Raw genomic sequence first — 24,577 nt, 5'->3', positions numbered from 1 at the left:
TCAATCATGAAGAAGACAAAATGATTTCATAGAAGAAACTACTGTGCAAAAACTCATAAGATCCTACCTAGATCTTATGCTAAAACAATGAACATGCAGAGCTCACAAACAAATCCCTTTTTATGTCAAAAACCCTCTTCTCGAAAATTGACTCCTCCAAACCTCGGTATCGAGAAATAAACTCTAATTTCCTAATAAAGAATTTTCTCCCAAATTAGGGCTTTGGTTGTGCAATCATGCGAATCCCCTTTTCCTTAATTACTTTATTATATTTTAATTTTCACGTGCAACCTTTTTTCAATTTAACTAAAATATCTTTATTAAATCAATTCTTTTCTCTCTCTTATTAAATCATAAGATATTTTTAATCAAATATTTACTAATTTAACTAATAACATTATTTAGAGTTTATTATTAAAATAAAACTCCTAAATAATAATAATAAAATTAAATAAATATAATTAAGACAAAATTAGAACTTTGACTTATATTTTAAATTTAATTCTTTTATTTAATAAATTTCTCAATTAATTAAATATAATTAAATATTGAATTTTTAAAATAAAATATTTGTTAAATTATCTTTTAATTTGATTTAATTATAACAAAAATTACAATAGGCTGACAAGACTAAACACAACAACTCAACTGAAGGCAAAGAACATAATCAAACTCTAGGGTCAAATCATGAATTCGCGTCACTTGAAAAATTTGGACAAGTAAACAACTCAAATACTTGTCCTACTTTCTAGGACAATCAGCTTAGGTCAGGATTTGGACTCAAGAATTATCTCCCCACTTTTACCATTGAGATACTACGATAGGGCACGCTCATCCTAACAATTCAGGGAAGTCGATGCTTGGTACTTGCAATTTGCATAAAATCTAAGCATATGCATACACATATAATCTAAACTAAATAGGCAATGGCAGGGAGTGGTGCATCATGTGGATCTCGAAGAGCAGGTGACTACGATTCCCTCCCTTAACCATATCAAAAACATCAGTCATAAAGTAAAATAGACAAGTACACCATACACATGCAAGTATGGGGTAAGTAACCATAACACTACATATAAATCATGCATCGAACTATCATCAAGAGATAACTGAAAATCACTAAATGAACATGCATATATCATCATCAAAATAATCCTGAACACATGAAATAACTAAGTAACTCATCACATAAATCAACTGAGTATGAAACAATGTCTAATCAAATTTAGTAAACAAGTACCAATACTCATAAAACAAGCATAAAAGAATTTGACAGTACAATCTAAAAATTAAACTAAGGGTAGGCATTACATCGTAGCAATGTTCCAGAAGGATTTTAGATTTGATTGATGAAGAGGATTTTAAAAGATGACTATAACAACAGTGATTATTTGGTATTCATGGACTTAGATGTTTTTCATCTATGTTCTCATTAATGCCAAGGGGGAGATTGTTTGCATGAATGCTGATGGTACTCCTTTGGGGGAGTATCATAAGCATTGGAGATTATGTAGCATGACTAACATGCTGCATTCATGACCGTGTTTGTCATTGATGACAACATAGTATGGTTTATGTGAAGACTGACATAGTAGCATACATAGATTGTGGTCGTATGGACATAGATTCAATGCTTAGGTGAAGCGTTGTTAAGGGCATGTCCTACACTATGTCCTAATGACAAGGTTAAGTGCGCATCTAACAAGTTGAAGATATGCTAAATATATGTTTGATTTACAAAGGCCAGTACAAAGACAAAGTACCTTATAAGTAGTTTATGATGATAGGATTGTATCTCCTAATAGAGATAGAATCAAGATATGTGAAGTTATAAAAAGATAGAGGATAGTTTGGTGATGATGTCAGCAAGTGCACAAGTCCTAGAGTCACACGTGTAAGAAGTTGTTAAGACTATGAGCTGATAGTGTTATGTGATTGCAAAACAATTATCTTAATATAACTAATTGGGAAAGCCTCAAGGCCTACTCAAGGAACTGTTTTGAGGACATGGTATAAAGGAAAGATATTTTCTTCGATTGGGAGAAGTGATATAGTGTGGATTGAGATTGAAGTGGGAACAAGAGCATAATACTTTTAAAATGCAAGTAAGCAATCCAAGGGATTATTAGATGTGAAGTTGGTGATCTGATAATGAGATTAGAAGAAGTAGAAGTATGGTTGATAGGACAAAGGAAGAGAAAGGAGAAGTTCAATTCTATTCTATTATTTTGCAAGGAATAATACATAGATCATTTGGACAATGAGTTCATTGGTCTTGCCCTTGAAGTTGTTTGGACAGTGGGTCCATTTGCCTTCTACAGCTCCTAACAGGGATTCAAAGTCTTCTATCAAGGACTAATATGTACTAAATTTTTTTATTGACTCCTAATGAGGTCCATCCTCTAACAAGGAATGTTTATATTAGTATATCATCTTGTGTGTACCATTCCCACCAAGGTTTTCCCTTTGATCAGGGGTTTCCCTAGTTAACATATTTGGTGTTATTGTGTATGAGTATCTTGTTATGGTTGCTGATTATATTGTTCATATGGTTAAGGTTTAGTGGACTATATATTCTAACACCTATAACTAAGTAGCACATGTAAAATATTGGTCATGAAAGATATCTCGTGCTCCATTAGATTCATATTCATATTCTTGTGCATGCCTTATGATCTTGAGAATGGAGGTTGTAACCTACTTAGCATTATTAATAACCATTTGTTTATATATTTGAGAATATATAGGATAGTTTGACAAGTTGTTGACTACATATGTTTCACCTTTCATGAGTCATATTTCACCAACAATGACTTCTTCCACCTTTAGCATTCCAAGGAGTAGAATCATGAGAAATTCAACTAAGAGGTTTAACTCAACGACAACTATAATACATCTTTGTCTCTTATAGGAGGTTGATTGGTTGATAGGAAAATGTTGCATAATATAAATGAAATCATAGGGTCCATTTTTGAGTTGATTTTTGCATTTTGGATGAAGCATTGTAACTTGGGAAATAATTCTTTCTCACCTATTTTAGTATTTTAACTCACTATAACTCAATTTAAGATTTTAAAAAAGCATTTTCAAGCTCAAGTGTATCTATAACACTCCTTAATCAATGAAATAAGGTATTTCACCTTCATAGATTTGTTTTATCATGTAAGTTTGGTCGTGATGGTTAATGTAATCTTGAAGCAATGTTATTTTCCCTTGAGTTTGTCGTACATTCATTGCCTTGTGTAAATTTTTTTAGGTCACATGCAATTTTTTTTAGGTCACACCTTGTGTTCATCCAAGTAAGAGTATAGTTTAAGTTGTGATAATATTTCTAGTTCCTTTTAGAAGTCATCCTTGACATATTGAACCTAGTTACGAAACACTTATGCAAAGACATGAAATTATGAGTTGTGTATGATGTGTTTAAGTTGTCGATCATGTCGTGCATCAAAATAATATTATATGTATAAAAATTAAATTTGTGTATCTTTTTGATCTCAAGTTTCATTTCATGTTTTCCATTTCTCATCTCAACAACAATGATAGTAGCTTCTTGCAAAACAACAAGAACAACAACAACAGTAGCATAAGTTAGATTAGGTGAACTCTAAGAGAATTAGCTCTCTTAGGAGGTTGATCTCAAGCTATTAGAGCCCACACATTGAGAGATCATTCCATGTTTCATTACATTGTAAGCAAACACTTATCTATAGTACACATGCAAGTGACAACAATTACAATTGATTGAATAAATGATTCCCAAGTTGGTCCCTAATGCGTAATGGAACATCGTGGAGGTCTATTAATTTTATTGGATTATGTATGTGTAATATGAAATCAATCGTACACCATGGAAATACTAAGGACAAGAGATATATAATTTGGAAATCAAGGAGAAATATATGTAAGGTTGGGCCAGTAAATGACAAGAATGTGTGAAAGTAAATTTGAATACAATAAGGACAAGGAAAGGGGTATGAGAATGTGTACAAGAGCAAGGTTTATTCAATGATTTGAAAGGAGCTAAAACTCAACACAAAAGTTTGTCGCATGTCAATATAGAATTATATCAAGGCAATTTCTTAAAATGATCCCAAATCTCATAGAAAAAGACCTTAGTATACAAATTTCACTACTACAAAAAACCTCAACAACACTAAAACAAAGTCTTAAAATAGGTTTGAACAATTTTTTTTTTATTGATAGACAATTTTTATTATTATTGAATCTTCTTTGACTAAAAATGCTCTAAACACCATCCCAACTTCATCTCTTATAATGTCAAGAGATGTCATTCAATAAATATTAGCAACATTTAAATTCATAAATCCCAACAATTAAGATCGGATAACAGAAACTCCAAATAGTTGGAGGCCTATCTAAATCCCATTGGCTCAACAAACTAGTGGAACACGACACCCAGGCGCTTCACACGTGACACCACGGGCAGTTTTCTGGTAGGCACGTGCTATGTGCTCCACTTCACACGCGTGCAAAGTCCTCCAATAAAAATTCACACCTTGAAATTATAGAAAGAATTAGTTTTTAAAGCCATGAATGCAATGCCACCTTTTCATAGGAAAATAACGCGTCACAATGCGCTTTACAGTTGCTTTTGTCTGAATTTGGGCACATACATGAAAACCGTTGGACTCATAGATGTAAACACAATTCATCACAACAATTAGGATACACTTCTCGTTGCAATTGTTGTTATTGTTGCAGTTGGTAAGGATTTTGTGAGTTTTGTGTAGTTTTCATGCTGAGTTGAGAAGTAGGGAGCTTTATATCTTGAAACAAATCTGTTGCTTTAATCAGTGGAGTTTTTCATGTTTGTGTTTCTGTTCTCTGTTAAGATGGATTGTGCAAGTTTTGAATACATTGATGGTATCTATATTGTTTTAGGGTAAGCTGATTGTAGATTGAATAACCTTGATGGGTATGAAATTATTTTTATAGCTGATTGTGCATGTTTTGAAAACACTTAATGGGTATCTAATTTCTTTTCAAAGCTGATTATGCATGTTTTGAATACACTTAAATGTGTATTTATTTAGTTCAAAAGGAGTGAAGAAGCAGTGAAGATGGAATCAGAGGCAGCAGTGTTGTTGGTGACTGATTCAATGAGTCTACCGGGCAGGATGGTCACATGGGCTACGCAGACATTCCAAGACAAGGTTGACGAGGGCAACAAATTGTGTGTACTAACACAGGCCAATCTGTTAGGTAAGATAGATTTTATATTCCTTACATTTGTATTTTGATTAACTCTGTTTTCTTTAAGTCTATGGCGCATCTCGCTTTGTTTTGTTATGTATGTTTCATGTTAAATCATTCTCTTTTTTCGCTAGGTAGAATGAATTTTCTATGAAAATTTGAGATATGGTATAAAAATTAACGTTGTAAACCTGGCATCACAGCATCTGGAGAGGATTTAGAAGTGTTAGGATTTAATGCCGGAAGAGATGTTTATAATTAGAATAGAAACATAAACATTATCACGGGTAAGTGGCTTCCAACCTTTAATCCCTAATGATGGGCTTAGAGAGAGACCTAGATGTCGGTAAAAAGTTATATCTATGCCGTTGAACCCTGAATACTTCTATATTCTGATATGCTCTGAAAACACATTGAAAGACAAAATTTTCGAATTACTTTTTCCAGATTAAAAAAAGAAGAGGAAATCACAAAGATCTGGATATCCTTCATTAGTAATTCTTCAACCCTTGGAATCTTTATGACACAGTTTATATATATTCTGTTTCTTCATTTAGCTTATTGATAGCTATACTCGATTGTCTTATTGTAGAATGCAAAGAATCAGAAGCCTTTTCACGTAGCTCTGTATTACAATGCCATTGCTTTTTCCTCTGTCAGTCCTGCTGTGAAGTTCGAATTCATCACCTCTTATGGTTACAATCCTTGAGGAAACCCTAATATATCTAGTAGGGTAGGACGGTTAAGGCTAGCACATTCCCTCACCACTAAGCCAACACTTAACGGATTGGTTGAGAGAAAGTCATTAGCTTGTGCTCGCTCCTAAAGTAGGTCGAAGGCCTTTATGGACTTGATGCCCCTCCCTTGTTGGGCACATAAATGTGTGGGAGACATTTGACCGTAAATACAACTATGTACTGGCTATAATGATAGGGAGAGACTATTTGCCTCAGTAGACTTTTCTGTCTAGGGTATTTCTGTAGTCATTTCCTACAGGTGTTCATTTTTTTTAATCATTTTTTTCCTTCCCTTATGATAGTTAGATTGGCAAGATCTGATTTATTCTGGAGCGTAGTCACGGTTCTTAATCAAGGGGTACAAAATTTGCACAATATAGAAGTTGGATGAGAAGAAATACTCATATGGGTTTCCACAAGTGGTTTTTGTATTTCACAAATTGTGTGTGGCTTAGCTGGGAACTAAGGAAACAAACCGCCTCTTTACTGAGGATATCATTAGTTTCTTTATGCTCTGTCCGGTTTTTCTATGTTCTGTCATCATTGTTAAACATCCTGGACTACCAGGTTACATGCATTATTTTGGAATTCCAAGTTTTGTACGTATTGTTGGAAAAACAGACAATGGTTGATGAGAGAGTTGGTCGGGAACTATCACAATTCTATTAAAGAAAACTTTTATCTCATGTAAACAACGTATGTTACAGACAGTTGTAAGTAGGAGGAAGCCCGCAGCAGCTAGTAGATCGAATCAAGGGTTTGTTTACCACTTCCAGTGGAACTTCATGCCGTTATGTCATCAGGCAAAATTCGCTTTCAGATATACATATTACTGTCAATTTAACCTTCCATTTTTAAACCAGTTTTCCATTCTTCAAATGTAACACTTCATGTGATCCAATTGTATGCTTGCAGACCTAATTTATTTGCAGCACTTTCATCTATATTGATCATTCAGAGAGTTAATAAATATTGAATAACTGTTGTTATTAATCAGATATTATAAACAAACAGTTATGATTGATTGGGTGTCGATCATAGTTACATAATTAGCGGTTAAGACAGTGCCTGCAGAAGGCGGAGGATCAGGATTGTCTCATTTAGTCCATACGTCAAGAAGTCCAGATTAGTATCCGGAAGGAACCATCCATCTTCAGCTTTATCTACTTCTTCTTTCTTTTTCCTAGAGGAAAAAATGTCCAAAGGCAAGCATAGGAACTACTTGGAAGAAGTGGGCCAACTAGAATCTCTGCCAATATCCGGCCAGCTGGAGCCACTCGAGCTGTAGGAGATCTCCATTGTCCTTGATCTTTGCTCAAGCTGTCAAACTTTATCCTGAGAACCACAATGCTCTGATACCAATTGTTGGAAATAATCAAGACTAGCTAGGTTATTGAGAAGGGAGGGGTGAATCAGTAACCTCAAAAACTTTAAATCAATTCAGCACTTAACAATATAAATCATTCACCATTCATTCATCAATTCTGCTGCATGTATGAAAAGATAAACATTCATAACACATGAACACAGTATTTTGGTGACCCAGAAACCTTCCAAATAGAAAGTAAAACTAGGGTGGGGATGGTACCCACAAAACTTCACTACTGCAGTATAAAGTTGGCCTGTTAGGGCTTACATTGACCACTTCTAATGATCTGCCCTATTAAGAGCAATTTGAACTGCTAGATCCACCTTGTTAGAGGTTTTACAAACATACAATGAAGTATGCACTCTGTTAAGAGATTTAAACAAAGACTGTTAAGTCTACCCTGTTAAAGGATTTAGAAAACTGAATCACCTGTTAGGATGAAATAGTGGATCTGACTTACAACTTGATTGTTGATTAGATCCTTGAAGTACATATCACCTCTTGTGATTGATATATCTTTACTGCTCCTTGTAGACCTTGCTAAATACTCTGCTCTACTGCTGATATGCATTCACTCTTCTCAAAACATTACATGTTCGTTCCATTGATACTCATATATATTGCAAATGATACAATACATTACATATATACCATTCCAATATTTACAATTACAAGGTCGGCTAAAACACAAGTAAACAAAATATTACTGAGTCGGCCAAACAGTAGAAACTCGGGTTCTGAAAGCTGACTTGGTGAACCTCTAATATTAGGCGTCCACTGCATTACTCGGCATCGTCATGCACTCAGTAGAAGTAGAAGCTCGGTCCATACTAATCGCACAACGTAGCTTCAAACTTGGTAACCATTGGAGACTCAGTAGATATAGTGTCACTTGGTAGATACTGAATTCTTCGTTTACCTTGCTGTCACTCAGTAAACACTACACATCCATCACTCGGTAGACACTGGCTTCACATCACACAAATTGATAACTCAGTAGACATTGTGAAGCTCAGTGACCACTATTTGCTCGGTGAACACTGTATGCTCGGTAAACACTGTTGGACTGCATACTCACTCGGTAGCTTCAGGAATGCTCGGTGTGAATTGCTTAAGTGATGAACTTACTTGGCAACCACTGAATGCTCGGTATAAATTGTAGACTGAGTGATGAGCTCAGTGAACATACAGAATCGAATAAGTGTTCTCACTAATGACAAATACAACATAATGCTAACAACATTATCAGTCGGCCGTGTAGATGCGGAACCACCACAGGGTAGTTAAGTTGAGCAGTGTTGTTGGCAACCCCTTCCCCTGCTAGAACTATGACGTATGATAGTGGTGGGTAGAGTAACTACGATCATGTTGACAATCGTGGGGCGAAGATCTGTTGAAGCTTTTGATGGAACTATGGAAACCGTACATGGGGTATGTCCCCAATGCTAAAGTAACTCCTGCAACTGGACCAATTCAAGAGCCACCTTATTTGCTTGCACTTGAATCTGCACTAGAACATTATTGCACATACATGCTTTGTGTACACAAAAACATTTATATCAAGATAGTTGTGAGTAAATAACACTGCATTTTTAACTTTCCAAAGATTGGAGAGGATTTCCATCCTAAAAGCATGCAACATTTGCAAAAATTTGAAGGGAAGTCTGGGTGAATTTCTTAGCAAGATCACATGCTAGGAGAAGGGTTTTGGCTTGAAAGGATGAAAGAAGTGATGAATCCAAACCCAATACTATTGGGCTCTTTTGCAATACCATAAATGTGAATGAAAGTCTCAGATTGCCCACAATAAGGGCATCGAGGATTCAACACATCCAGATACTAAAGCAAGAGCAAGCCTTTTATAAAAAATACACTAGGTGAAGTGAGCCAACTTGGGCTCAACAATAGCAGACCAGACCACAAGAAACCTATGTTGCCAAGTGGATTAGAAGAACACAATTGTTGTCACTAGTTCAAGCTGTGAACCATAGGTAGGTGAGAAACCAACCAATGGTAGTCCATCTTGGGCTTGTAGTTGCAAAAACCTATGTTGCCAAGTGGATTAGAAGAACACAATTGCTGTCGCTAGTTCAAGCTGTGAACCATAGGCAGGTGAGAAACCAACCAATGGTAGTCCATCTTGGGCTTGTAATTTCAAAATATTACACATAGAAATCACCGCCAATCTTTCCACCGTGGCTTGATAGAAGGGATCTGAAGCTTATGTAGCATATTTAGAGTTAGTACCGAGATCACCAAGTCAAAAGCTTGTTGATCTGGGCAAGAAAGAGGACATTGGGCCTACATATCTTCCCAAGTACAAAAGCTCATAGTAGCATGAGGGACGAGATCTCTCGGAGTGCAAGTACCATATTTGTTAAAACATAGGGCACAAAAACTAGGAGCTCTAGCTAATTGGGAGTCACGACAACTGAATTAATGGAGACCACCAAATATTATGCTAGTTAAAAGAGAGGTTGTCATGGAAACCTGCCCCATCCTAGGAAACCAAGGTTTGAGAGCTTTCTAGGCACACCATATGCTTTTGGCCACAAAAGTACCTTGGACTTGGATTGCTTCTCTAATGTTTAGGAAGGTTTGAAAGCCAATACTCTTCCAGGTCAGCATGCGAACTAGATAACTAGATGAAATTCAATGCCTGAGAAGAATTTACAAGCTTCATTGTCATAAATGGCTCTAATGACCCATTTAGCACACAATGACAAGCCTTGCTTTTGAGTAGAAAGAAGGCCAAGGCCTCCAAATTCCCTAGGGTGACATTAATATTCCTAGGTGACTGTGAAATCTGTGATGGGCATCTCTAGAAGGCTACAAAAAATCTCGCAAAAGTTTTTCAAGTTTATTGTATGAGGCTTTAGAGGGAGCCCAACACAAAGAATAATAGACATGAGTGGCCACCAAAACTTTCAAATAGATCTGGAATTTACTAGCCAAAACAGTGGCCTGGTAATCCTATATGCAACTTCTTTTCTATTTGGGCTAGAACTACATTTCAGAGGTAGGGCTAGAACTGCATTCCAGAGGTCAATATCTTGATAAAGGTGTCAAGACATTGAAGAACCACTTGAACATTGCCTTTGTTCTTAATCAATGTGAAGAAGGAATCATCAACAAAATGGGCATTGACAAGTTGAGAAGGTGATTGAGGTTGGGCAGTTCAGTTGACATGACTAGTAGAAATAGAAGAGGCCGAAAGATAGCCAAAACACTGAATGGGAGAACATGCAACGACAAAGCCAAAGGAGAATCTAGTGGGTGGATTTGAAGAGACCAAAGGTAGAGGATTGTTGACCATTAATGGTAATGCAAGCAAAAGCATTTGGATATATTGAATAAATTTGGCCCATATCCAAGTGCTTTAAGCATCACAAGGATAAAGGCCACTCAATGCGATCATAGGCTTTGGTAAAATCATCTTGACAAAAATGATCTTTTGATAGGAGTGACAAGCCCATTCCATACCTTCCTAAAGAACAATAATGCTTTCAAGGATATATCTTGACTTGATAAAACCAGTATGCTCTGGTCAAACAATGAGTGGAATAATGTGACTAATCTTAACGGCCAAAGACTTGGTAATGATCCTATAAGAAACATTGAGCAAAGTGATGGGCTGCCAATTACATATATCCTCTGTATCTCTAGCCTTAGGGATGAATTTAATATTTTCTTTTTGGTCAGTTGTCTCTAGGATTGACTCTAAAAATCCTCAAGATAGAGCTTATTAAGGTCTAGACCGACAAAAGCCTAGAAGGCTTTGTAAAATTCACAAGGGAAACCATCACAATTAGGAGCATTGTAGTTGGCCATAGAATTAACTTCTTTAAGGTCTTTGAGGGTTAGCATTTGATCTCAGAAAACCTTTTGAAATCTAAAAGCCAAGAAGGAACAACTGCAAGGTAATCCTTCAAGCCTTGGTCTTTGGCAGGGGATTTTTCTTGCGCAATGAACACTTTCTCATTATACTTGACAAAATCTTGAAGAATATCCAGTAGCTTAGATTGCACCATCTAGCCATCATTGACGTGTTTGACACTACGAGAAGAAAGACAAGCCCCAAGAACAAGAAAGAACTCCTTAGAGGCTCGATCTATCACCTTGAGCCAGTGCATTCTAGTCTTAATTTGAGCTCCTCTAGCAGCATGATGATCTGCAATTGGATTTTGATGACAAAGTTGAGAAACCTTGACGTACAAATAAGGGTAGAAAGAATTTGAAGCCAAAGCTTCAGTAGCAAAAAGCATATCTTTGGTTTTTGCATCATAAGATTGTTTGTGGTACATGACCGTCTACCATAAATATAGAGAAATCGCGCTATGCGAGTAATGACATCATTCCACCAAGAAATCCAACCAGTTGGCTGAGGGCCTAGGTTCAAGATTCCAAACCCATTTGATGTAAGTCTAAAGCTTCAGTGCGAGTGCTGGATTTGCTACCTTGCAGAGAGTAGGGGCCTGCCTATAGAATGATAGGGCTTGAATCTACTTTACTACCTATTGGGAGTGGAGTAAGAAAGGTGATGGTCGCACAGGGAATCCCATAGTTGGTGATGAAGCAATGGCGTGTTAAAAAAGATACATTTTACAAGGACGAATATGAGTTTTCCTCCATTCAATACCAAACTTGATTGGTTAGTGGTCGGATAAATTAGTATTCATAAGAGGCATGAAAGGTAACTCTATATTAATGGAAAAAAAGGTTGAGTTGAGATCATGACATGATCCAACCTTTTGAAACTTTTGTTAGGAACAACTCAAAAGTTGCACTAAGTGTGCCACACACAATGAGGGTGATCGTGATTGATAGTAGAGTTGAAAATGACCAATTTATTTCACATGTAAAACTAGGCCTCATGTTTTCCAATTGTCCAATGAAAAGCCATTTTATCAGTTTCCACCTCAGCTATGAAGTCCCCACACATAACCTAGGTTGCAAGTAGTAAACTATTAGCAACCCAACACCACAAGTGAGATCTTTCCACAACATCATCGGGAGAAAAACATTAATGATCCCAAAAAAATAATTATTGACTGACAGAAGGACCCAAACTACTATCTACATGGGATTAGACCCATGATCAACTACAAAGGAATGCCAATGAGGATACATAAGAGTAACCACTCCTCTATCATCTTCATGCTAAGAGGCTAAAACAAGGCTATTTGACTAAATAATACAGCATGTAGTAGAAAGCATGACAAGAACAATTTTAACTTCTTGAAGGCTAAAAACATCCAAACCAGGAATTTGACAAGTATACCTAATGGAATACTTCTTGGCAAGGTTAGTGAGACCTCTTACATTCTATAAGATGTAACTCTTGGAATAACTAGCTTGATGGTCATCCTTGTCCTCAAGAGAGGAGAAACTATTCCTTTAGAAAGATTGAAGCTGACCTAAAACTAGGGTTGAGATGCCTTGGAACCACCTGCCATTTCTCAAGACCTCCATCATTAATTCCATTTTGCCCAAAAGTGCTACAAGAGTGTTGTAGACAAAATGGTTGAAGAGAAACCATCAGCCCATCTTTGGAGTACAAACCCCTCTAGGGCTAGAAACATTCTTAGCTGAAGCCTTCCCCTGTCAGTCAGGGTTTAAAATTGAAATAATAGCCCATTGGTTCAATCGAGGCTTGGGCTGAGTTGAATCTTGAGCTGGTTGTTGACAAGTCAAGTCATTGGACGACTTTTGAGAAAAAGCCATGGTGTGTTTACCCTTGCGGACTACCATAGTCCATCCTTCATTTGTTTAGCATCCTCAGAAGAATGAGGGGAAGCTATTTGTTTTCATGGAGACTTCATTCTAGGAATGGCTAAAGGACAATCCTTAATCTTATGCTTTGAGGATTGATTACAATAGTTAGTATGGAGACCACCAAGTCAAAGCTTGTCCTAAAAGCATAAGATTAAGGATTGTCCTTTTGCCATTCCTAGAATGAAGTCTTTCCACCATGGCTTGATAGAAGGGATGCGAAACTTATGTAGCATATTTAGAGGTAGTACAGAGACCACCAAGTCAAAAACTTGTCGAATTGGGCAAGAAAGATGATATTGGGCCTACATGTCTTCCCAAGTGCAAAGGCTCATAGCAACATGAGGGAAGAGATCTCTCGGAGTGCAAATGCCATGTTTGTTAAAATACAGAGCACAAAAACTAGAAGCTCTAGCTAATTGGGAGTCATGACAAATGAATTCTTGGAGACCACCAAATATTATGCTAGTTAAAAGAGAGGTCATCATGGAACCCTACCCCGTCCCAGGAAGCCAAGGTTTGAGAGCTTTCTAGGCACACCATATGCTTTTTGCCAAAAGAGTACCTTGGACTTGACTGCTTCTCTCATGTTTAGGAAGGTTTGACAGCCAATACTCTTCCAGGTCAGCCTGTGAACTAGATAACTTGAAGAAATTCAATCCCTAAGGAGAATTTTCCGGCTTCATTGTCATAAATCGCTTTGATGACCCATTTGGCACACAAGGACAAGCCTTTCTTCTGAGTAGAAAGAAGGCCAAGGCCTCCAAATTCCCTAGGACGATATTAATATTCCTAGGCGACTATGAAATCTATGATGGTCATCTCCAAAAGGCTACAAAAACTCTTGGAATAATTGCTTGGATGGTCATCCTTGTCCCCTATCAATTAGACTCTTGCTTCACCTCTGCAGAGGTGAAGCAAGAGTCACCTGATAAACCCAAGAAGAAGAGATTGAAGGAAATGACAACTAGACTAGGAAAGAGATGTAAAGAACTAATGCCTAGCTTGCCTTGCAAGAAGATGCGAGGTCAAGTAGAACCTCAGAAGATAGTAGAAAAGCAACTAGAAAGTGCACCCTCAAGGAGAAAGACATGGAAGCCTAAAATTGAGAAGGTAAACAACACAATCATCAATGAAGGGAACTTTTTTCGATTAAATAAGTTTTATCATTTATATACAAGGATTGACAGATTAGAGTTAGAAAATGTTGTTATTAGACATATTATTCTATCTAATAAGAAATTTGAGGATATTAAGGATGAAATTCCAAAAGACCTCTATGAGAGGCTAACAAATAGAAGAGAGTGGTTGATGAGGATAAGAACGTCAGACAAAACCATATTAGTAAACTATGTCAAGTTGATAGTGATGAACATATGACTAGTTTAATGAAGAGTATAGAACCATATCTAAGAAACAAGGAAAGGGCCATACTGACAATGGGAGGAAATTATTGGTAAGTTAATGAGGAGACTGAAAAGACTATTGTACAAATGATGGCAGACCTAAATGTTGTGGCCTCACAACGCATGCCCCATTTTGAGTCAAAAAATGGGGGCCCCCTAGTTTCAAAATTCCCTATGAGGCATCTAGTTTGAAGCCTCGGTCATTTTGGATCCTTCCCTAGGTTTAGGTGAAACCTCGATCTCTGATCGAGATGGGTTGGGTAGTCAGATATAGGTAAAAGATCAAGTTTAAGACTTTAATGTGCTTAAAGTGTACACATGTGCACTTGCACACATGCACATGTGCGCACCCTCGGAGGTGTGCACTTTGGTCCTTTTGATGGAACTGTGGCAACCATACATGGGGCATTTCTTCAATGTTGAAGTAGCTCTTGCAAGTGGGTCAATTGAAGAGCCACTTTATTTGCTTGCACTTGAATTTGCACTAGAACATTATTACAAATACACACTTTGTGTACATAGAAACATTTATATCAAGATAGTTTTGAGTAAATAACACTGCATTTTTATCTTTCCAAAGATTGAAGAGGATTTCTATCCTAAAAGCATGCCATATTTGCAAAAATTTGAAGGGAAGCTTGGGCTAATTTCTCAGCAAAATCATATGCTAGGAGAAAGGTTTAGGCTTGACAGGATGAAATAAGGTTTAGGCTTGACAGGATGAAATAAGTCATGAATCCAAACCCAATACCGTTGGGCTCTTTTGCAATACCATAAATGTGAATGGAAGTCTCAAATTGCCCACAATAAGGGCATCAAGGATTAAACATATCTAGATACTGAAGCAAGAGCAAGCCTTTGTTAATAGTACACTAGGTGAAGTGAGCCAACTTGGGCTCAACAATGGCAGAACAAACCATGAGAAACCTATGTTGCCGAGTGGATTAAGAAGAATGTAATTGTTGTCGCTAGTTTGGGGTATGAACATAGGTAGGTGAGAAACCAACCAATGGTAGTCCATCTTGAGCTTGTAATTGCAAAATATTGCACACAAAAATCACCACCAATCTTTCCACCATGGCTCGATAGAAGGGATGCGAAGCTTATGTAGCATATTTAGAGGTAGTACGGAGACCACCAAGTCAAAAAACTTGTCAAACTGGGCAAGAAAGATGACATTGGGCCTACATATCTTCCCAAGTGCAAAGGCTCATAGCAACACAAGGGAAGAGACCTCGCAGCGTGCAAATGCCATGTTTGTTAAAACACAGAGCACAAAAACCAGAAGCTCTAGCTAATTGGGAGTCACAACAACTAAAGTACTGGAGACCACCAAATATTATGCTAGTTAAAAGAGAGGTCGCCATGGAACCCTACCCCATCCCAGGAAGCCAAGGTTTGAGCTTTCTAGGCACACCATATGCTTCTAGCCACAAAAGTACCTTGGACTTGATTGCTTCTCTCATGTTTAGGAAGGTTTGAAAGCCAATACTCTTCCAGGTCAGCCTGTGAATTAGATAACCAGAACAAATTCAATGCCTGAGAAGAATTTCTAGGCTTCATTTCCATAAATGGCTCTAATGACCCATTTAGCACACAATGACAAGCCTTGCTTCTGAGTAGAAAGAAGGCCAAGGCCTCCAAATTCCCTAGGATGATATTAATATTCCTAGGCGACTGTGAAATTTATGATGGTCATCTCCAGAAGGCTGCAAAAAATCTCGCAAAAGTTTTTCAAGTTTATTGTATGATGCTTTAGAGGGAGCCCAACACAAAGAATACTAGACATGAGTGGCCACCAAAACTTCAAATAGATCTCGAATTTACCAGCCAAAGACAGTGGCCTGGTAATCCTATTTGCAGCTTCTTTTCTATTTGGGCTAGAACTGTATTTCAGAGGTAGGGCCAGAACTGCATTTCAGAGGTCAATATCTTGATAAAGGTGTCAAGACATTCAAGAACCACTTGAACATTGCCTTTTTTCTTAATCAACATGAAGAATGAATCATCAACAAAATGGGCATTGACAAGTTGAGAAGGTGACTGAGGTTGGGCAATTCACTTAGAAATAGAAGAGGCCAAAAGATAGCCAAAACATTGACTGGGAGAACATGCAACGACAAAGCCAAAGGACAACCTAGTAGATGGATTTGAAGAGACCAAAGAAAGAGGATTTTTGACCACTAATGGTAATGCAAAAAAAAAGCATTTGCATATATTGAATAAATCTTGGCTCATATCTAAGTGCTTTAAGCATCACAAGGATAAAAGGCCACTCAATACGATCATAGGATTTGGTAAAATCTAGCTTGACAAAAATGATCTTTTGATAGGAGTGACAAGCCCATTCCATACCTTCCTAAACAACAATATTGTTTTCGAGGATATATCTTGACTTGATAAAACTAGTGTGCTTTGGTCGAAGAATGAGTGGAATAATGTGAGAGATCTTAATGGCCAAAGTCTTGGTAATGATCTTATTAGAAACATTGAGCAAAGTGATGGGCTGCCAATTGCATATATCCTCTGGATCTCTAGCCTTAGGGATGAATTTAATATTTCCTTTGTTGGTTAGTTGTCTCAAGGACTGACTCTAAAAATCCTCAAGATAGAGCTTATGAAGGTCTAGACCAACAAAAGGCCAAAAGGCTTTGTAAAATTCACAAGGGAAACCATCACAACTAGGAGGTTTATAGTTGGCCACATAATTAACTTCTTTAAGGTCTTTGAGGGTTAACATTTGATCTCAGAAAACCTTTTGAAATCTAAAAGCCAAGAAGGAACAACTAAAAGGCAATCCTTCAAGCCTTGGTCTTTAGTAGGGGAATTTCCTTGCGCAATGAACACTTTCTCATAATACTTGACAAAATCTTGAAGAATATCCAGTAGCTTAGATTGCACCATCTAGCCATCCTTGACATGTTTGACATTATGAGAAGAATGACAAGCCTTGAAAGCAAGAAAAAACTCCTTAGAGGCTCTAGTTTTAATTGAGCCCCTCTAGTAGCATAATGATTTGTAATTAGATTTTGATGACAAAGTTGAGAAACCTTGACCTACAAGTAAGGGTAGAAAGGATTTGAAGCCAAACCTTCAATAGTAGAAAGCATATCTTTGGTTTTTGCATCATAAGATTGTTTTTGGTACATGGCAAATTGTCTACCATAAATATGGAGAAATCGTGCTATGCGAGTAATGCCATCATTCCACCAAGAAATCCAACCAGTTGGTTGAATGGGCCTAGGTTCAAGATTCCAAAGCCATTGAATGTGAGCCTAAAGGCTTTTGTGCGAGTGCTCGATGTGCTGCCCTATAGAAAGTAGGGGCCCGACAATAGAATGGTAGGGCTTGAATTTGCTTTACTTTACCTATTGGGAGTGGAGTAAGAAAGGTGATAGCCACCCAAGGAATCCCATATTGGGTTGGTGATGAAGCAATGGCGTGTTAAAAAAAATGCATTTTAGAAGGACGCATATAAGTTTTCCTCCATTCAATACTTAACTTGATGGGTTACTGGTCTGATAAAGTAACATTCGCAAGAGGCATGAAAGGTAACTCTATATTATTGGACAAAAAGGTTGAGTTGAGATGATGATCTGATCCAACCTTTTGAAAATTTTATTAGGGACAACTCAAAAGTTGCACTAAGTGTGCCACACACAATTAGGGTGATTGTGATTGATAGTAGAGTTGAAAAGGTGCAATTTATTTCATATGTAAAACCAGGCCTCATGTTCTCCAGTTGTCCAATTAAAAGCCATTTTATCAGTTGCCACCTCAACCATATTGAAGTCACCACACATAACCCACGTTGCAAGTGGTAAACTATTAGCAATTCTTTCCACAACATCATAGGGAGAAAAACAGTAATGATCCCAAAAAAAATTTATTGATTGACAAAAGGACCCAAACTACTCTTTGTATGAGATTAGACCCATGATCAACAACAAAGGAATGCCAATGAGGAGAAATAAGAGTAACCACTCGTCTACCATCTTCATGCTAAGAGGAAAAAACAAGGCTATTCGACTAAATAACAGGGCATGTAGTAGAAAGCATGACAAGAACAATTTTAACTTCCCAAAGGCTAAAAACATCCAAACTAGGAAATGTTGGCGAGTATTCCTAATGGAATACTTCTCGGCAAGGGTAGAAAGACTTCTTACATTCTATGAGATGTAATTCTTGGAATAACTGCCTGGATGCTAATCCTTGTCCCCAAGAGAGGAGAAACTATTCCTTTAGGAAGATTGAAGCTGATCTAAAACTAGGGTTGAGATACCTTGGAACCACCTGTCATTTCTCAAGACCTCCATCATTAATGCCATTTTGCCCAAAAGGGCTACAAGAGTGTTGTAGACAAAATGGTTGAACAGAAACCACTGGCCCATCTTGAAGAGTGCAAACCCCTCCAGGGTGAGAAAAATTCTTAGCTGAAGCCTTCCCTTGTCGGTCAGGGTTTGAAATTGAAATAATAGCCCATTGGTTCAATCGAGGCTTTGATTGAGTTGAATCTTGAGCCGGTTGTTGATGAGTCAAGTTGTTGGACAAATTTTGAGAAAAAGCCATGGTGTGTTTACCCTTGCGGACTACCATAGTCCATCCTTCATTGGTTTTAGCACACTTAGAAGAATGAGGGGGAGCTATTTGTTTTCATGGAGACTTCATTCTAGGAATGGCTAAAGGACAATGCTTAATCTTATGCTTTGAGGATTGATTACAATAGTAGGTTTTGGGTAAGTTCAAATACAGCATTTGTTAGGGGAAGCATTGACCACCCACTTGAATATCAATGGTCTCCTTGAGATCGTGAGATAAATCAACTTCAACACATACCTAATTTTTTGGGGACGGGCATCAAAAAAACAGTCTGATTCCATGCAAACCACCTTGCCAAGGAAAGGGCATTCTTAAGGATTGCAAATCACATGGGTGGGATTGGAAAAGCAAACAATAAGAAACCTTTGGTGAGACTTTGGACGCCATCAAGCCAGACCCCATGACAAGCCTAGGCTTGGCAACCCACTCACAAAGCATGCTTTCAGGTTGAACTCTCCCCGCAAAATAACCAATCAGAGTAAATTTCTCAAGCTAATCACAGGCACTATCATAATTTTGTAAAGGTAAAACAACATGAGGAATGCTAGAGGTCATTCCTTGTGAAACACCTTTGGATCAAACTTGTGAGGTTGGTTGTATGGAGTTATGATCACCCATTGCCAAAATTCCGACACCAACATCAACTGCTAGGCTGAAGTTGGCTGGAGCCATATTAAAACCTAAATTCTTGCAGTAATGTGGTATGGCAGCACAAAGATGCAAGGATTGAAACAAACAGTAAATAATTCAGTTTTTTAATTGTGTATAATTAAAATTCTACATCAATGATCAGTCTAGAGTTTTTCTGATGAATCACTGAGCCGATGATATGCAGATCATCTTAACAGTTTAATTTTGCAATTGAATACCTCCAATTCGTATTAGAGCAGAGGAAGGAGAGAAATGCAGTGCAGATTTTAAAGAAAGTGTTCATTATGGGGGAGAAAAAGGATAATGAACATTTTCTTTATTAGAACTTGTATTCAAACAATAAAGAAATAGATTTTGTGTGTCTTATGTGGTTTTGTGAGCAAATTGCTAATGCCAACATTGAGACTCATAATGGCTAAATTTGTCACAATGAAAACAATGAACATCTTTTGTATTTATCAGTATCCCTTCTTTTACCTCTGCTTCTTTCACTTCTTCCTGAAAACTAGCACGTCTTCTTCCTTGAAAACTAGAACATCTTCCACAATCATAGCCCCTGCCTCTCTAGTTGTGACTAGACTTACCTGTATGCTCAGATTTGGAATCATTGCCATATTCAGATTTTTGATAACTCTTAGAAAGCCTATGTTTTTTTACCTCTAATGCTTTCCTTAGATGCAAATGCTTTTCCTAAATGTTCTTTGCTGCTTTTCGTTCATTTTGCTGCTGTTAATAGAATGCAATTTAACTCATCAATTTTCATAAATGTAATAGCATGCAATTTAACTCATCAATTTTCATAAATGTAAGATCTTTTGAAATTTCTATTGTACAAACAACATCATCAAATTTTGAAGGCTAACTTCATAAAATTTTCTCAATCACATGGTACTTACCTCATCTCCTAGAATTTGACTTTTCCTTTGTGTTCACAACTTAGCTGTATGAGCACCTTAGGATGCATTTACAAGTATATGTCAAGCCTCTTCAGAATTTACAGCACCACTTATCCTAGGAAAAATTTATTGACTTATCACACTAGAGTTAAAAATAAAGCTTCATTCTATTTTGTTCATTTTGCCTGAATTCTCTTTATGTTAATTATTTAATGCAGCAATATTTTCAGGTTCTTCATATCCATTACTCACAATATCCTGTAAATATTTACATTTTAACAAAGTCTGAATAGTATAATAGCTTCATATGCAGAGGCATTTACTCAATTTATTTCTTTCAGGGGAAAGGTTACAGTTCAAATCTGCGTCCTTGGATATTGTGATATATATCTCAGAGAGGAATAAATTTGATAATTTGAACTGGTTAGTGGAATTAGCAAGAGTTGCAAAACAAGGGGGTCTTGTGTTCATACAGGTTCCTGTTGCCGAGGAGCATGTAAGGGATTGAACTCCCATTTCATTTCAAACCCTGATTGTAGTGCAAAGGCTTTTTTGGAGTAAACTTTTATTGCAAAGGACAATATGTTGGGAATTAAGTTTCTTTTATTGAGAAATCTATTTGTCTTTAAATCCTTTGAACAGCAATCAGCACAAATGCATGCTAGCCTGGAACGAGATATGCTTCTGGCAGGTTTTATAGCACCAGAGATTGTCAGTTCTGTGGAACGACTATATTCATCTGATGGGCTTCAACCCTTGATGGTATGCTGATAGGATTGAGATGTAGAGTCTAAAAATATGTATTTTATCAATTTAAGTTTTAGAATGATAGTGATTACTTGTGTCTTGCACCACCATTTGCAGATAAAAGCACAAAAGCCCAATTGGAAGACAGGGTCGTCCTTCTCTCTCAAAAAGTCGTCTGCTATAGAACCATTCTGTTTACTAAAACCTGATATAAAAGGTTTAAAGTTGGAAACAAAGGACGACTTGGAGGATCTCATAGATGAGGAGAGCCTTCTGTCTGAAGAGGACTTGAAAAGACCTGTCTTGCCCACTGGTTAGTTACAGAAAACCATTTTCTTCCTTTTCCATTTACAAACACAGTAATGTATATGCTCTGGAGGGGAAGTCATTTTATTGTTAAAATTTTCAGCTTGTTGAATATTATGTCGTCGTGCAGTTAGTGACTGTGAAGTTGGTACAAAGAGGAAAGCATGTAGAAATTGTACCTGCGGACGAGCTGAGATTGAAGAAAAACAAGAGAAATTTAGCCTGACTGCAGATCAGTTGAACAATCCTCAGTCTGCCTGTGGAAGTGTAACGTCCATTTGCACTATTTATCTTTTTCATTTTGCCCCTGTTCAACTCCTTGCTGTGAAAATTTACATGATTATGTTTTATTTGAGAGAGCTTTCTGATTGTGAAAAAATTTTGATGCAAACTTTTCAGTTATAACTAAAAGCTGTCTCAAATAAATGCCATGGACTGTGAAAACATTATGTCTATGACGTAGGGACTGAAAACCACACATGAGAATCACTATTGATTTGAATTAAAATGGGTATTCTCCTAACCCAAAACACATACAAAATATAACTCAAATATGCAAGCAAATGCAGAAAATCAGCAACCCCTCTCATTAATCTTATCCAAATGTTCAAGAAATGAACAAATTTAAATTGCATAGTAAATATGCAAATACAATATGGCAGCCTTGTAGGCTCAAATACCACACTCCAAAGTCCTATGAAACTAGCTTCATAACCTTCAATTTGCAACAAGATTCAACATGACTTCATACAAAAGCCTCTTCTTCTTCATCACCTTCTTCAAACTTGCAATTAACAAATTTCTTTTTCCCTTCAAACTTCTCCAAAAATCTGAAAATGGTACTCTTCAAATAAATGTTGAAACTTTGCCTCTGATCACCATAGCTACCAAAAGTCCTATTTGGTTACCTTCCCAAAAGTCACATCCAAACAAAGGAAAGACATTTTCCCAACTTAGAAATTGCCTTCAAAGCTTCTAGATGCTTGTTACCTCCATCTCAAAACCTGCCAAGAACATCAGGCCACTGTACCATCGACTGAAATAGAAACTGCCCAAGAACTTATTCTTGTGCGCCCATTTTTGAGTTTTAAACATCATGGAAAAGTTTTTTGAGTCAAGGCAAGCGTTGACTCCCATTGTCCACACCCAAAAGGAATATTCCGAATTGAGGAAGAATATTCAAATTCAAACTTGAATCTCTTGTCCACCACAGATGGTCCTGCATCAATTTTTATTATGTTTTCAATTTTTTCTCGATTGAATTTCTTTCTTGTAAGTGTGGTCTAGCCCTACTTTAGAGGACACTTGTATTTTCCTTGTCATGGCACTGCGCATCTTAGATTCAAATTAGTCTTTTATAAATGTAATTGACAATTGTTCTCCAGAGAGAACAAATCTTGTTAAACCTAAACTCAGAAAGCAGGCTTGACTTTGCTCTCCATAAGCCAAGAAAGAATCAGGTAAGGCAACTTTTCTTCTCAGGTATCCAGAGATCAGATCTTTGGCATTTACAATTTCGAAGTTTTGGGTGATGTCTCCCTCAATCAGGGGTATTATCTGAGTCACCGAGTTGTGGAGCCTCTGGCATCTTAAACCATTGCTAGAGATTTTTTTTGCAAGCCAAGCTTTGAATTTGAGAATTTTAATAAACATGGATTAAGAGTTGAAGCCCTATGCCTCCAAGTCAGAATTTTACAAACCAAGCCATCGTGGCAAACGATTGATCAATACTTTGCAGAAAAAGATACAGCAGCGAAAAATTAAAATCTAACAAAGAAAACTTGGATAATTTTTACTGACTTCATCAATATAGTAGCTTTGCTTTTCTTCAAACACATTAGTGGAAAAGGATTCCACAAATATATCAGAAAAAGCATTTTTCAGGCTGATCTCCCCAACCAATAACATGTTCTTATACCAGGTCCTGGCTTTGTTAAAGGAACGGTGCTCCTGAATTCCTTGATTGATTCTGAAACAACTAATATCCTTCTGTAATTGCCAACCATATCTGTCATGTTGCTTTTAAATTGATATTTGGAGATATGCAATTAACTCTTAGATCCTACAATTATTTAATCTGAAATCGGTTAATCTGGTAACCAAATCATAAATAAAAACATAACAGGATACTTGTTTCATTTTTCTTACATGATGGATTCGTTCTTTTAGTGTGGACTCGGAGATGCATTTCGGTGCGGTAGCTGTCCATACAAAGGACTTCCTCCTTTCAAACTTGGAGAGAAGGTACAGGACAGTAGACATGCCATAGTCCATGTACTTCAGTTTTATACTAACAGTTTCAATTCCTAAAATCTCATTTACCCAATTGTACATATTTGTAGGTCGCTCTTCCTGGCACACTCCTGATGGCTGATGTCTGAGAAAATCAAGGCCAAGGGCGCAAGAACTCAATAGTCAAATTCAAAGAACTGTTTAATTATGATTGCTGCTCCATTGCATAGTTGATCAGTGCCGTCATGCTTCTCTATACTGATTATAAATTGACAAAGTGTCATAGATTGTAAATTTCTATATACTAGAACATGCAGTCTGATAAAGCTAGAAATTGAAGAAATTTGAATTTTCAACATATAATTCTTGCTTGAAAGGATGAAATATTGAAAAGAATTTTGAGCATATTTCAAAGTTTTTCTTTGTTCAGAAGAAGGTTTGAACTTAGCACCATATGGACTTCGCTATTAATTAAGAATCCATTGACTTCGTTTTAAATAAATTCTTTGACATGATCGTTTTAATTTTAGTGAAAGATCTTAATAAGATCATCATATTACTTAAGGGAAAAAAGTTGATTTTTACTATGTTGGCCTAGTGGTGGAGAACTTGTACTCTTGAAAGAGAGGTCACAAGTTCAAATCC

General features: G+C 36.9%; 1 protein-coding gene across 2 annotated transcripts; it reads left to right on the top strand.

Annotated features, from left to right (window-relative positions):
• Positions 1-4,553: 4,553 nt before the first annotated feature.
• LOC149554043 (anamorsin homolog 1-like) lies at positions 4,554-24,339 on the top strand. 2 transcript variants are annotated; one of them, XM_089789373.1, is made up of 8 exons: positions 4,554-4,728; positions 5,058-5,226; positions 20,989-21,143; positions 21,290-21,409; positions 21,512-21,707; positions 21,831-21,967; positions 23,870-23,944; positions 24,043-24,339. In XM_089789373.1, the coding sequence occupies exons 2-8, from the start codon at positions 5,085-5,087 to the stop codon at positions 24,079-24,081; spliced, it is 864 nt and encodes a 287-aa protein (XP_089645499.1). In that variant the 5' UTR covers positions 4,554-4,728; positions 5,058-5,084; the 3' UTR covers positions 24,082-24,339. The 2 variants fall into 2 exon arrangements, with proteins under 2 accessions (XP_089645499.1, XP_089645500.1); XM_089789374.1 differs by lacking the exon at positions 4,554-4,728 and adding an exon at positions 4,817-4,906.
• The last annotated feature ends 238 nt before the right edge of the window (positions 24,340-24,577 follow it).

Source organism: Cupressus sempervirens, chromosome 6, assembly GCF_028749045.1.
Source record: "Cupressus sempervirens isolate cs-2001-9-10 chromosome 6, ASM2874904v1, whole genome shotgun sequence".
Classification (NCBI taxonomy): domain Eukaryota; kingdom Viridiplantae; phylum Streptophyta; class Pinopsida; order Cupressales; family Cupressaceae; genus Cupressus; species Cupressus sempervirens.
Note: the sequence above shows the minus strand (reverse complement) of the source record. Positions and strands in the feature narration are given on the sequence as shown.